Genomic DNA, 11666 nt, shown 5'->3' on the forward strand with positions numbered 1-11666 from the left:
CCCATTGCCAGCAGGGTGGGTTGTGTGAACAGGGGTCCAGCTCACTGGAGGGTCCTTAAGCCTTGTGTGCTCCCTGCCCTCTGTCCAAAACGCAGACATGGATCATCTGTGGTCAGATAGGTCCTGGCAAGTCTCAGCCATCCAACATTGACCACTCTAGGGAGGGAAGGCCCTGGCCATGCTGCAGTGCCCTGCTGACCCCAGCACCTGGCCTCTTGCTGCAGGGAGCCCATGCTGAGCACCATGAGCTTGCTCACCCCAGGATTCTCCACTCCCCTGGGACCCTCCCAGCCCCCAGCCCTGCACTGCTGAGGGGACCCATTCCCCATGGCATCCCCCTGGTGACTTGATGTCCCTCAAGGGCACCCTGGCCCTCCCCAGCCCTTGCTGAAGGACGGTGCTGACACTGCAGCTCCCCCAGGCATGGCATAGAATCATTTTGGTTGGAAAAGATCAAGCTCAACCTTTCTCTAACTCTACCAAGGCTGGTGTTAAACCATGTCTCTCTGCACCATGTCTCTGTGTCTTTTAGATTCAACCACCTCCAGGCTTTGAGAACCTTTTCAATGAAGAAGTTTCTTCTAATGTCCAACCCAAACCTTCCCTGGTGCAGCCTGTGGCCATTTCCTCTTGTCCCATCACTTGTTACTAGGAGGATGGAGCGGAGCAAGAGGAGGGTGAGCCTCAGACAACAGGTGAGGCAAATGGAACCCCACCATGAACACATCCTCCCAACACCCTCCACCACCCAGGGACCTCCGCTGCTTCTGTGTGTGTGTGCAGTGTGGCAGTGGCAGGTAGACACAAGGCAGCAAAGTCTGGCTCCAAGGTTTATTGTAGCTGATTTCTCCCACCCTGGGTAGCAGAGCTGTGTGGTGTGTGGGGCCAGAGGAGGGACCAGGGTCTGGGCAAAGCAGGGGCACAAGGATTGCACAGGGAGGGGAACTTGCATGGCCTCCCCCTCCCCAGCACAGGTGTGGGTGCACCCACCCAAACCAGTGCCTGCGTCCCAGTGCCAGCCAGCACTGAGACACTGGGCAAAGCTGCTCCACGTGCCAAGGCTCTGAGCGATTGCTCCTGAGCCCCAGAGCTGGAGACAGCGCAGGAGCTGCGAGCGGCACAGGATGCGCAGCGGGACTGGCACAGGGCTGTTGGCAAGCACAGGAACGGGGCACTGAGCTGGGGGCGGTGGCACTCCCACAAGCTCCCGGGAGGCTGGGCGCTGCGGCACGGTCAGCACACGTCTGTGGGTTTGACCAGGATGAGGGAGGAGGAGCAGTCAGCACTCGGGCAGATTTCTGGCCAGTAGATGTAGCTCTTGCCGTTGAGCAGGACGTTGCGGCAGTTGTCGTACCACCAGCCCCCGGCGCCGGAGTAGTAGTTGGCGCAGTTCCCGCTGTACTGGTCCTGGTCCTTGTCGGTCGTGCTGAACTTCATGTTGTCGTGTGTGCCACCATATGAGTGATAGGCAGTCAGATAGTCCACACCCATGCCCAGGAACCGGCCCAGCCTCAGCGGGTACCCGCTGGCCTCGCTCTCCACGCTGAAGATGTCGTACTCGGCGTAGTGAGTGACGTTGGCTTTGTTCCGCACCACGAAGCGCACCTTGTAGGTGCCCTGCTGGGTCAGCAGGTGCAGGTACTCGGTGCCCATCCAGTGATCGCCCTGCACGTTGCCAAAGCCGTACTTGTAGGTGGTCCAGGACTCCTTCCATGTGATTTCAGTGGTGTAGGTGTTTCTCTGGACCACAGTCCAGCCCTTGCCCTCGGTGTCCATGTCGCACCACACCACGCGTGGAGGGGACCCTGCGGGCTGGATGACGTAGACCCCGCTGCGGCTGCTCGTGTGGAGATGGCTGCAGTCTGGGAGGAACCCTGCAGCAGATCAAGCAAGACATGAGGGCCCTGTGCTGGAGGACGTGCTGGCATTGCGGGCAGTGCTGCCAGTGCTGCTCGGGCTGGATCTCACTGGGTTCACCAGTGCAGTGAGTTGGGAAGGACTCTTATCTGCTGGCAATGAGAGGCAAGAATTGCCCTGCTTTGCAGCTCGGGTTTGAATGCAGGGTCCTGCTGTCACTCTGTGGCTGCAGGCAGGGGGACTCCTGCACCCGGCACCCTGGAACCTGACTGCATCTGGTGATGGGCAGCATAACTGCACCCAAAGCTGGCAGCTCGCTGGCTGTCCCCCCAGCAGCCATACTCACCGGTCTGGTAGCTGGCTGCACACACTGGGCTCATGCAGAGAAGTGTCCCCACCACGATGGGCAGGACAATGTTCCCACGGAGCAAAGCTGTCACAGCCTGGAGCCCTGAGAAGGAAAGTCCCCATCACTGCCAGGATCCCTGGGCAGCCCCCTGGCCCCTGAGGACCTCAGCCCAAGGAAGGCAGAACCATGGGGTCTCCTGGCATGGTGGGAGCTGCAGCTCTGGTGCAGACTCTGCTCATGCAGGGGTCAATTGAGGTGAGAAGTGGCTTTATCACCTTCCTGGTCAGCCCCTTTCCTGCACCAGACAGAAACCTGCAGCCACACTTTCTCATCTTTCTCCTACATGTGGCTTGTGGTTGTTTTTCTACCGGTCTAGAGGCAAAAGGAATTCTTTTGGGGGAAGAAGTCACTGTGCTAAGGGCATTGGGAGCAAATGGTTCAAAGCACTGCAGCTGAGTTTGGTGTGTAAGACCTGTCGCTCCAGGTGCAGAGCCTGCCGTTCACAGCAACGCAGGAGGCAACTCGACGACAGCAGCGGCAGCAGAGAGCTAGGAAGAAATGGTTGAACAGAAAGGGGAGGAGTGGGACAGATGCTGGATATTGTCTTCAGCTCCTGATCCCCCACTGCTGTCACTTAGCTTGGAGAATCTTATCATTGTTTGGCCTGGAAGAGACCTCTAAGCTCACCAAGTCCAACCCAGCACTGCCAGGTCTCCACTAACCCATGTCCCTCAGCACAGTGGTTAAATACCTCTGGAGATGGTGACTCCACCATGGCCCTGGGCAGCCTTGCTTTTCTACTTGCATTCCCCAGAGCTGCAAGTGCTGCAGGGAGGGAGCTGGCAGGAAGAGGAGAACTCACCCATCACTGTCATGCTGCTGAGCAGACGTCAGGAGCCCGAGCAGTCAGTTCCACTGCCTCAACTCCATGCTGGCCTCTGCCCCTTTATACCTGGGTCTCTCCCTATCCACACCTTCTCTGTGTGAGGATCTCAGCTCCCCTGTTTGCACAGATCAAGTTAATCATTGTCTGCACATCTGCTGGCTTCTCTTTGCTCAAGGGTACACAAAAGTGTCCTGAGGTGTTTTTCCAAGGAAAAGAAAACTACTCCACAGCTCCAGCTGTGGGGTGGTTATCACCTGCAGTACAGGAGACCTGCCCAGCAGTTTGGTCCTTCTGGGGATCTACCAACTGCTGCAGGGCAATAAAGGAGCTAAAGGAGAGGGGGAAGGCAAACAGAAGGGAGGCAGTGTGAGCACTGAGGGCACAGGGGAGATTGGTGTCATTTGGAGATCAAAGAGTGTAGGGCTTTCAGGCAATGGTTTGTCAACAGTTAACCAGCTCCCAGCATGTCACCACACTTCTGTGATGGCCAGAAGTCTGTCCTGGCTTCCTTCCCTGCAGAGAGCTGCTGAGAAATCAGCCCCAGAGCTGGGCTGCCAATACTGACAGCCTTTTATGACCTTGGTCACTTGAACTTCAGGAAAATGTTCTTGGCTGTGAGGGTGACAGAGCCCTGGAGCAGGCTGCCCATAGAGCTTGTGGAGTCTCCTTCTCTGGAGACTTAAAAACCCTGCCTGGGTGTATTCCTGTGCAACCTGCTGTAGGTGACCCTGCTTTAGCAGGGGGTTGGACTGGATGATCTCCAGAGGTCACTTCCAGCCCTCACTGTTCTGTGATTCTGTGATTGTGTGGTCAGTAGAGGCTGAAGGCAGTTCCCTTTCCTAGAGGCCATCCTTGACCCCTAAATGCTTGGGGTAGCTGTGAGTGAAAACAGGCTGGGGAGATGCCTGCCTCTGCCCCTACACTTCCCTTGCTTTGGCCCAAATGTCTTAGTGAGAAGAAACAGGCTCAGGAAAGCTCTGCTGACCTCCTGTTCTTCCCCAGGGCGTGTGAGGTGGGCATGGCCCTGGCAGCCTGGTCCTGGCTGAGTTGCTGTCTGGGAGGGCATCTTAAAGGCATCCGTGGCCAGCTTGTCGAGCAGCAGCTACAGCTGTTGGGACCACATCTGTCAGGAGAGGTTTGGCTCATTTCATGAATTCCTGCAGGGTATTTCAGCAACCCTTCAGGAGCAGGCTGGAGCCTCCACCTTGTGCCACTCTTGTCCCTCGCTTTTTACACGCAGTGCCTTGGGAAGCATCAGCAGGTCCTCACCCACCCCCTGCTGGCTGGACCCACACCGAGTCAGTCCTGTTGGGACGATTTGTATCCCTGCGTGTCACCAGCACTGGGTCTTTGGCTGCAGTGCACTCTGTCTTCTAGGAGGTGACACTTCCCTCGGCTGCAGATCTCAGCAGGGCAGTGAGAGCAGGGGGGAGCAAGAGAGCGATTGACTGTGCCAGTCTGCACGGGAGGCTCTCTTCTCTCCCCTACTTCCTCTCCCTCATTCCATACTTCAGCTCCATGTGCCACCTCTGCCTGCCTTGCTGCTCCGAGGCTGCCCATGCCCCACCACTGCTCCTCCAACAGCCACCTTGGAGGGCTCACCATGGGGGTCTTGCTGCAAGCACTTCTCCTGCGGCTATCAAGTGAGGGTGGCAGCAGGCACCGAAGGGTGGCAGTGGGCAGGGAGACCCCAGTGCTCACATGCAGTGGCAGGCTGGAGTGTCCACCACAGTTTGGCAGCTCAGCTTTAGTGTGGATGGTTGGGTATGGGGAGCCAGTCCTGCTCCTGTCCCACTTGAGTGGACTGGTGCCAAGGGCTGGGAAGAGCCTGGTTGCCAGAAATGTTACCTGACAGGTTATCTGTCATGGCACTTTGGGAAGCTCCTGCGTCCTTGAAAGGAAACTGCTGAGGAGCACTCTTGGAACAGGTCTAAGATACCTGCTGCTGTCCAACAGCATGGCAGAGAGAACTGCCGACTGGAGTTGGCAATAATCCCTTTTCTGTGTCATTTTGGACATAGTGATTTTATAAGGGGCTGGTGTGGGGCAAGGGGAAGAGAAGTCCCTTGGTGAAAAACACCCTCCTTGCTCTGCTGAAAGGAGAGTCGTTGGAGTGTCTCAGAGCAGGGGCCAGGCAGGGCACAGTGAGGTGCTGGCACGGTGGCAGGCTGGGCTTGTTCTGGGACCTTCACCACCACCTGCCGGTCTCCTGGAGGACAGCAGAGGTGGAAATGCCACCTGGGAGTGAAGCACCAGGGGTGAAGGCAGCATGGGACCAAACAGTCAGCACCAGCCTTGTGGCAGCAGAGCCCATGTGGGTCCCCCACAGTGCTGTGGAGCATCCCTGGTGCAGGGACATGCTCCAGCAGCTGCTGGCGTCAAACCATCAATGGATACCTCACCATGGTCCTAGACTGGTGTCACTGATGGCCTTTCAGTGCCAGGTCACCACAAAACCATGTCCCTCAGCACCACATCTACGCAGCTTTTTGATCCTTCCAGGGATGGGGACTCAACCACTTCCCTGGGCAACCTATTCCAGAGCTTGACACTACTTTCAGAGAAGCAATGCCCCCTAGTGGCCAACCTAAACCTCCCCTGGCACAACTTGAGGCTGCTACTTCTTGTCCCACCACTTGCTACTTGGAAGAAGAAAGTAACCCCCTCCCCTCTCACTCCAGCCTCCTTCCAGGGAGCTGTAGAGAGCCAGAAGGTCTCCCCTCAGCCTCCTTATCTCCAAGCTGAACACCCCCAGTGCCCTCAGCTGCTCCTCAGAAAATCTGCTCTCCAGATCCTTTGTCAGCTTCATTGATCTTCTTTGGAATTGCTCCAACACCTTAATGTCCTTTTGGGAGTGAGAGCCCTAAAGCTGAACCCAGAATTTGAGCTGCAGCCTCACCAGTGCCAAGTAAAGGAAGGCAACCACTTCCTGCAGTACACTGCCACAGCTCCCTCTTGGGCAAGGCACTGTGCCAGGGTAGGCAGACCCTGGAGGATGTCCAACAGAGATATCCAGCATGGCCCAGGTCACAGATGTCCCCACAGTGTTTGACATCAAATCCTGTAAGTAATAACAACTTCAAGGAAAATCCTTATGACCTGTTTCATACAATTCTGAGTGAACATCAGCTGCTGTTTGCTGAGGCTTGGCTGGGACCTCTTATCACAGCAGTGCAGCAGCTGGGGTGTGAGCACAGCTCCTTAGGGATGAAGGCAAACAAACCATAAATTTCCAGCCCTGATGACAACTGGAGGGTGAGTGCTGTAGTCTGGGCCACCTGGCCCCACCTCCTCTTCTGAGCCCTATAAAACAGCAGAGCTGGACACCCTGTCAGCAGAGCTGCCACTCCACAGGGGCCTCACAGAGACAACATGGGTGAGTTGGGATGGGATAGGATGGGATGGGCTCTCTACATATGCCTGGGCATTCCTTCCTCCTCTGCCTGCCTCTGGGCTTCTCTGCCCACAGTGCAGCTCTGCTATGTCCACTGTTTCTGCCCTCAGCAGGGTGGGACAACTCTATTCCAGCCGTACCTCAGTAGGTCTCTGTCACTCTCCCTCTCCACTCTCTCTCCTCCATTCCTGACTGGGAATCCTGCCACTGATGCTGGCTTAACAATTTTGGGGCCCAGAGCCTGTTGCTTATCTCAGACCACAGCTAAAGAGAGGATGACACCACTCTTGGAAGCTGCCAATTTAGACCTGTAGGTTGTGGTCAAAGCCACTGTTTCTCTCTGGGGATGTCCACCTTTGCAGAATGCTTCTTTTTCTGCTGTTGAGCAAAGCAAAAGTGTGATTAGTGTTGTGGACTTGTCTACTCTGTAAGTTTGGATTTAGTTAGAGGGTTTGCATTTCCAGGCTCACTCTGTGTCTTCTTTCTCCAGCTGCTTGTCGCTCCAGTCTCCTGCTCCTTGCCTCCATGCTGGCCCTGCTGGCTCCTCTTCTTGCTCTGAACATCGAGAACCTGCAAACTTTGAAGGCAAATCCAGAAGATATCATTAACCTGCATTCAGGTGAGCCCCAGCCTGCTATGTGTTTTCTCTCTTACATCCTAAGCTCTCTTCATCCAAGCACTGGGAGCTCTCTTCTCTGCAGAGAGATAGAGATGTGGAAAACAATCTTGGGGAAGAGCAGGCACACTCAGAAATAAAAGGAACCTCCTCAAATCTTCCTCCAGTTTCAGATCTTAAGCAAACACCACAAGATGTGGTAGTTCAACTTTCTTTGTTGCTGACAAGACTGTATGTGGTAGCTTCTTCCAGAGAGCTGTAGACACTCAAAGGAGGACCTTTTCTCTTAGGATCACAGAATTGTCAGAGCTGGAAGGGACCTCAAGGATCATCCAGCTCAAATCCCCTTGCCATGGGCAGGGACACCTCACACTAGATCAGGTTGCTCAGAGCCACATCCAGCCTGGCCTTAAACACCTCCAGGGATGGAACTTCCATTACCTCCCTGGGCAACCTCTTCCAGTGTCTTATCACCCTCATGGAGAAGATATTCTTTCTAACATCCAATCTGACTCTACCCACTTCTAGTTCTGCTCCATAGTCTACAGTTCACCTGTAGCCCTGGCACTTCAGAGCAGCTGTGTTTGTGACCAGCCAAGCTGCTTCCTGATGCTTGCACATGGCTGCAGGATACAGGAAACTCATCACACCACTGACAGAGGTCACACCACTGACAGAGGTCACACCACTGCGGGCTCTCAGAGAGCACATCTTATGAAGGGGAGTGCTGTCAGTTCTCTTTAAGGAGAGCCCTGCTGCCTTACATGCCATGAGCTCCTTTTCTCCCTGAGCATTTCTGAAGCTCTTCATGAGCCAAGTGAATGCCTGAATCCCTTCAGAAAGGCAATGCAGGTTCATAGAAACATCACTCAACAGCTTAATCTTGGCCTGAGACCACACAGACTCAAATTCTCTCTCAATCCTCCTTTCTAGAAGCATCTTTGTATCCATCACCACTTGGATGTGCAGTCCACTCCATGCAACCCCATAAAGGCACAGTGCTGAGTGGACCAAAGGGGCAGCCACCCAGTGACTGCAGTGTTACCTTTCCTAGTAGCTCATCCCTTTAAAGAGCTTACAGCCCAAAGCTACCATGTAGGAATCAAAAGGAGCCCAGTGGCCTTGCTGAAGTGCCCGTGGAGGCTGGGGGGACCTCGGTGCTGGGCACAGGAATGCTCACCTCACTCTTTCTGTTTTTTTTTCCCAACACAGATAAACATGGAGAGAATGCAAAGAGCAGAGTGGCTGGCTCTCAGCAGAGCAGTAAGTGTCCCCCCCAAACCCCATGGGGAACAAGGGGAGGTGTAAGCACCATGGGTCCAACAGCAGTGGGTGAGCAAGGAACCTGGGAATAACCTGCCTAAGCTCCTGGGGGCAGGACTTGATGTGCTCCTCCACAGCACATCACAGAACCGTGGAATGTTAGGGCTTGGATAGGACCTCTAGAGATTATCCAGTCCAACTTCCCTGCCAGAGCAGGATCACCTAGAGAAGGTCACACAGGAATGAGTCCAGGTAGGTTTTGAAAGTCTCCAGAGAAGGAAACTCCACAACCTGCCTGGGCAGCCTGTTCCAGAGCTCTGTCACCCTCATAGTGAAAAAGTTTTTTCCTCTGTTCATGTGGAATCTCCTCTGCTCCAGCTTGCACTCATTGCCCCTTGTCCTGCCACTGGACATCACTGAGCAGAGCCTGGCTCTGTCCTCCCCACACTGCCCTGCACATCTTTGTGGACATGAATGAGGTCACTTGTCAGTCTCCTCTTCTCCAAACCAGAGAGCCCTAGGTCCATCAGCCTTTCCTTACAAGGGAAGTGATCCACTCCCTTCATCAACTTTGTGGCCTTCTACTGGACTCTCTCAATGACTCACATGGCAAGGCCACTCAGATGCTGCTTGTGATAGCTTCACACTGAACTGAGCCTTGCAAATCCCAAAGGACTTTGCAGCCATCACTTACAGGCCTTGAGTCCTCTCCTCAGCTGTGAAGCTCTGCACAGAGCAAGCAGAGGTTGTGCCTCCCAAGCAATGCTTGCTGAGGTGTCACAGCTGGCCAGCAGGGTCCAATGCCAAGGGGATGAGGTTTTCTCCCTCCTGACCCCAGGCATGCAGTGCATGCCAGGGCTGCCCACTTGCACATTTAAGCTTTTGCACAACTACATTAATGAGTGTCTTCATCAAGCCAAGCTTGGACCTCTGTACTGTTAGGAGGGAGGAGAAACATCTGAACATTGGGGAAAGCTGAGGATGCAAGAGTCTGAGCCAGGAGACATAAATTCATGTGCATACCTTCAAAATACCTGCACATTCCCTTTGTCACTGCACTGTCTATACTTACAGTAAGAAACAGCCATGGGTGTGGTGCAGCATAGATGTTTTGTACAGCCCTAGATGTTGTACAGCTCTAGATGTTGTACAGCAGTGGATGTTTTGTACAGCTTTAGATCACAGTATCACCAAGGTTGGAAGAGACCTCATAGATCATCAAGTCCAACCTGTTACCACAGAGCTCAAGGCTAGACGTTGTATAGCAGCAGATGCTTTGTACAGCAGTAGATGTTTTGTACAGCCCTAGATGTTGTGCAGCAGTAGATGTGCAGCTCTAGATGCTGTGCAGCAGTAGATGTTGTGAAGCAGCAGATGATGTGCAGCAGCAGGTGATGTGCAGTCATAGATGTTGTGCAGCAGTAGATGTGCAACAGCAGATGTTGTGCAGCAGCAGATGTTGTGCAGCAGTAGATGTGCAGAAGCAGATGTTGTGCAGCATCAGATGTGCAGCAGTAGATGTTGTGCAGCAGTAGATGTTGCAGCCCCCCAGCAAAATCCCTCTCACAGGGCCAGACAAGCAGACTCAGTTGTTTTTTCCTGTTGCTCCTTCATGTTCTCTCTTGCCCTAGACTGGCCCAAGGACTGCAGTGAGATCCCTGCTAGCAACCCCAGTGGTGTCTACGTGATCCAGCCCACAGGGCTGCACCCCATCGTGGTGTACTGTGAGATGAACGGGACAGAGGGGGGCTGGACAGTGATCCAGAGGAACCACCAGAGCACAGAGATCACCTGGGCTGAGTCCTGGAGCACCTACAAGTATGGCTTTGGGAACGTGCTCACTGACTACTGGCTGGGCACTGAGTACATCCATCAGATCTCCAAGCAGAAGGTTTACCAGGTCAGGTTTGCCATCATAGATGCCTCAAACAACACCAAGTTTGCAGACTACAACCTCTTCTACCTAGAAGATGAGTCCCAGGGCTACCGGCTGAGGCTGGGCACCTACTCGGGGTCGGCAGGAGATGCCATGACCTCTAACAGTGCTTCCTCAGTGCATGACAACATGAAGTTCTCTGCTAAAGATCTGGATCAAGACACTTACAGTGGGAACTGTGCCTCCAGCTATGGGGGTGGGTGGTGGTACTCGGCGTGTTATGCTGTCCGGCTGAACGTCAAGGGGGCCATAACGTGGGGCAGCCTGTGCAATGGGAACTGCAAAGCCTCTGCCATCCTCCTCAAAACAGCTCCCTACTGCTAGTGGCACTTTTATGTCCTTTCTGTCCAGCCTCAATCTAGTTCTGGCTCTGCAAGGACATGGGAAAGGTTAAAACACACCATGGCCAAACCCAGTGTACTAGGAGGTCTTTGGTGAGGTTGGTCATATCCTAGCTACTGAAGAAAACAAAGCATTTTCCTCTTCTTCTCCCTCCTGTGGATTCCCTCTACTCCTCAACTGTGCCTTTATCCTTCTGCTCAGAGTCAGATCATTTTAATTGTGTTACTAACCAGAGCAGTCTCTTGCAAAATCTGGATTTTGCAGGTCTCGGTGTGGTTCACATAAAATGTGAAACATCCAAGCCAGTGGACTTGTATGGCTCTGTAAGTTAATTTGCATCCTTAACTTCAGGCAGACTACCTAATTTCCACTTGCTGAAGGCCTTGCTCAAGGTATTGATGTGCACAGTGAAATTCCCACTCTGTATCTTCTACATTCCTGGCTTAATAGTTGTTAAATACTCAAATAAATCTACATTGGGAAAAAAAAAAGCCAAGTCTATTCCAAATCTTTGAAGTGGTTAATGTGCTAGAAAGTTTTCACCACTGAAGCTCAACTCTCCTGTAGAACAGGAGACAGAGTGAGAGGGTTGGGGTTATTCAGTCTGGAGAAGAGAAGGCTGCAAGGAGACCTTATTGTGGCTTTCCAGTATCTGAAGGGGGACTACAAGAAAGCTGCTGAGGGACTTTAGGATGTCAGGTAGTGATAGGACTGGGGGGAATGGAGCAAAACTAGAAGTGAGTAGATTCAGATTGGATGTTAGGAAGAAGTTCTTCCTCATGAGAGTGGTGAGACACTGGAATGGGTTGCCCAGTTTGGTGGTGGAAGCCTCATTCCTGGAGGTCTTTAAAATCAGGCTGGATGTGGCACTGGGCAACCTGATCTAGTGTGAGGTGTGCCTGCTCATGGCAGAGGGGTTGGAACTAGGTGATCTTTTATGTCCCTTCCAGCCTTGACAATTCTGTGGTTATGTGATGCTGTGACAGGCATTTGGGACTGCAGGACAAAAGCACCACACAAAGT

The 11666-nt window shown here is 53.5% G+C and overlaps 2 protein-coding genes across 2 annotated transcripts; one reads left to right on the forward strand and one right to left on the reverse strand.

The window, feature by feature from the left end:
* The first annotated feature begins 551 nt into the window (after positions 1 to 551).
* Positions 552 to 11113, forward strand: LOC135187344 (fibrinogen-like protein 1-like protein). Its single transcript, XM_064165966.1, has 4 exons — positions 552 to 695; positions 6977 to 7105; positions 8315 to 8365; positions 9997 to 11113. Exons 2-4 carry the CDS (start codon positions 7012 to 7014, stop codon positions 10623 to 10625), a joined length of 774 nt encoding a protein of 257 aa, XP_064022036.1. The 5' UTR covers positions 552 to 695; positions 6977 to 7011; the 3' UTR covers positions 10626 to 11113.
* On the reverse strand, positions 1143 to 3081 carry LOC135187752 (fibrinogen-like protein 1-like protein). The gene is made up of 3 exons (XM_064166760.1): positions 3069 to 3081; positions 2204 to 2308; positions 1143 to 1874 (listed from the first exon to the last, which is right to left on the reverse strand). The coding sequence occupies exons 1-3, from the start codon at positions 3079 to 3081 to the stop codon at positions 1234 to 1236; spliced, it is 759 nt and encodes a 252-aa protein (XP_064022830.1). The 3' UTR covers positions 1143 to 1233.
* Positions 11114 to 11666: the final 553 nt, after the last annotated feature.

Source organism: Pogoniulus pusillus, chromosome 27, assembly GCF_015220805.1.
Source record: "Pogoniulus pusillus isolate bPogPus1 chromosome 27, bPogPus1.pri, whole genome shotgun sequence".
NCBI classification, from domain to species: Eukaryota; Metazoa; Chordata; class Aves; order Piciformes; family Lybiidae; genus Pogoniulus; species Pogoniulus pusillus.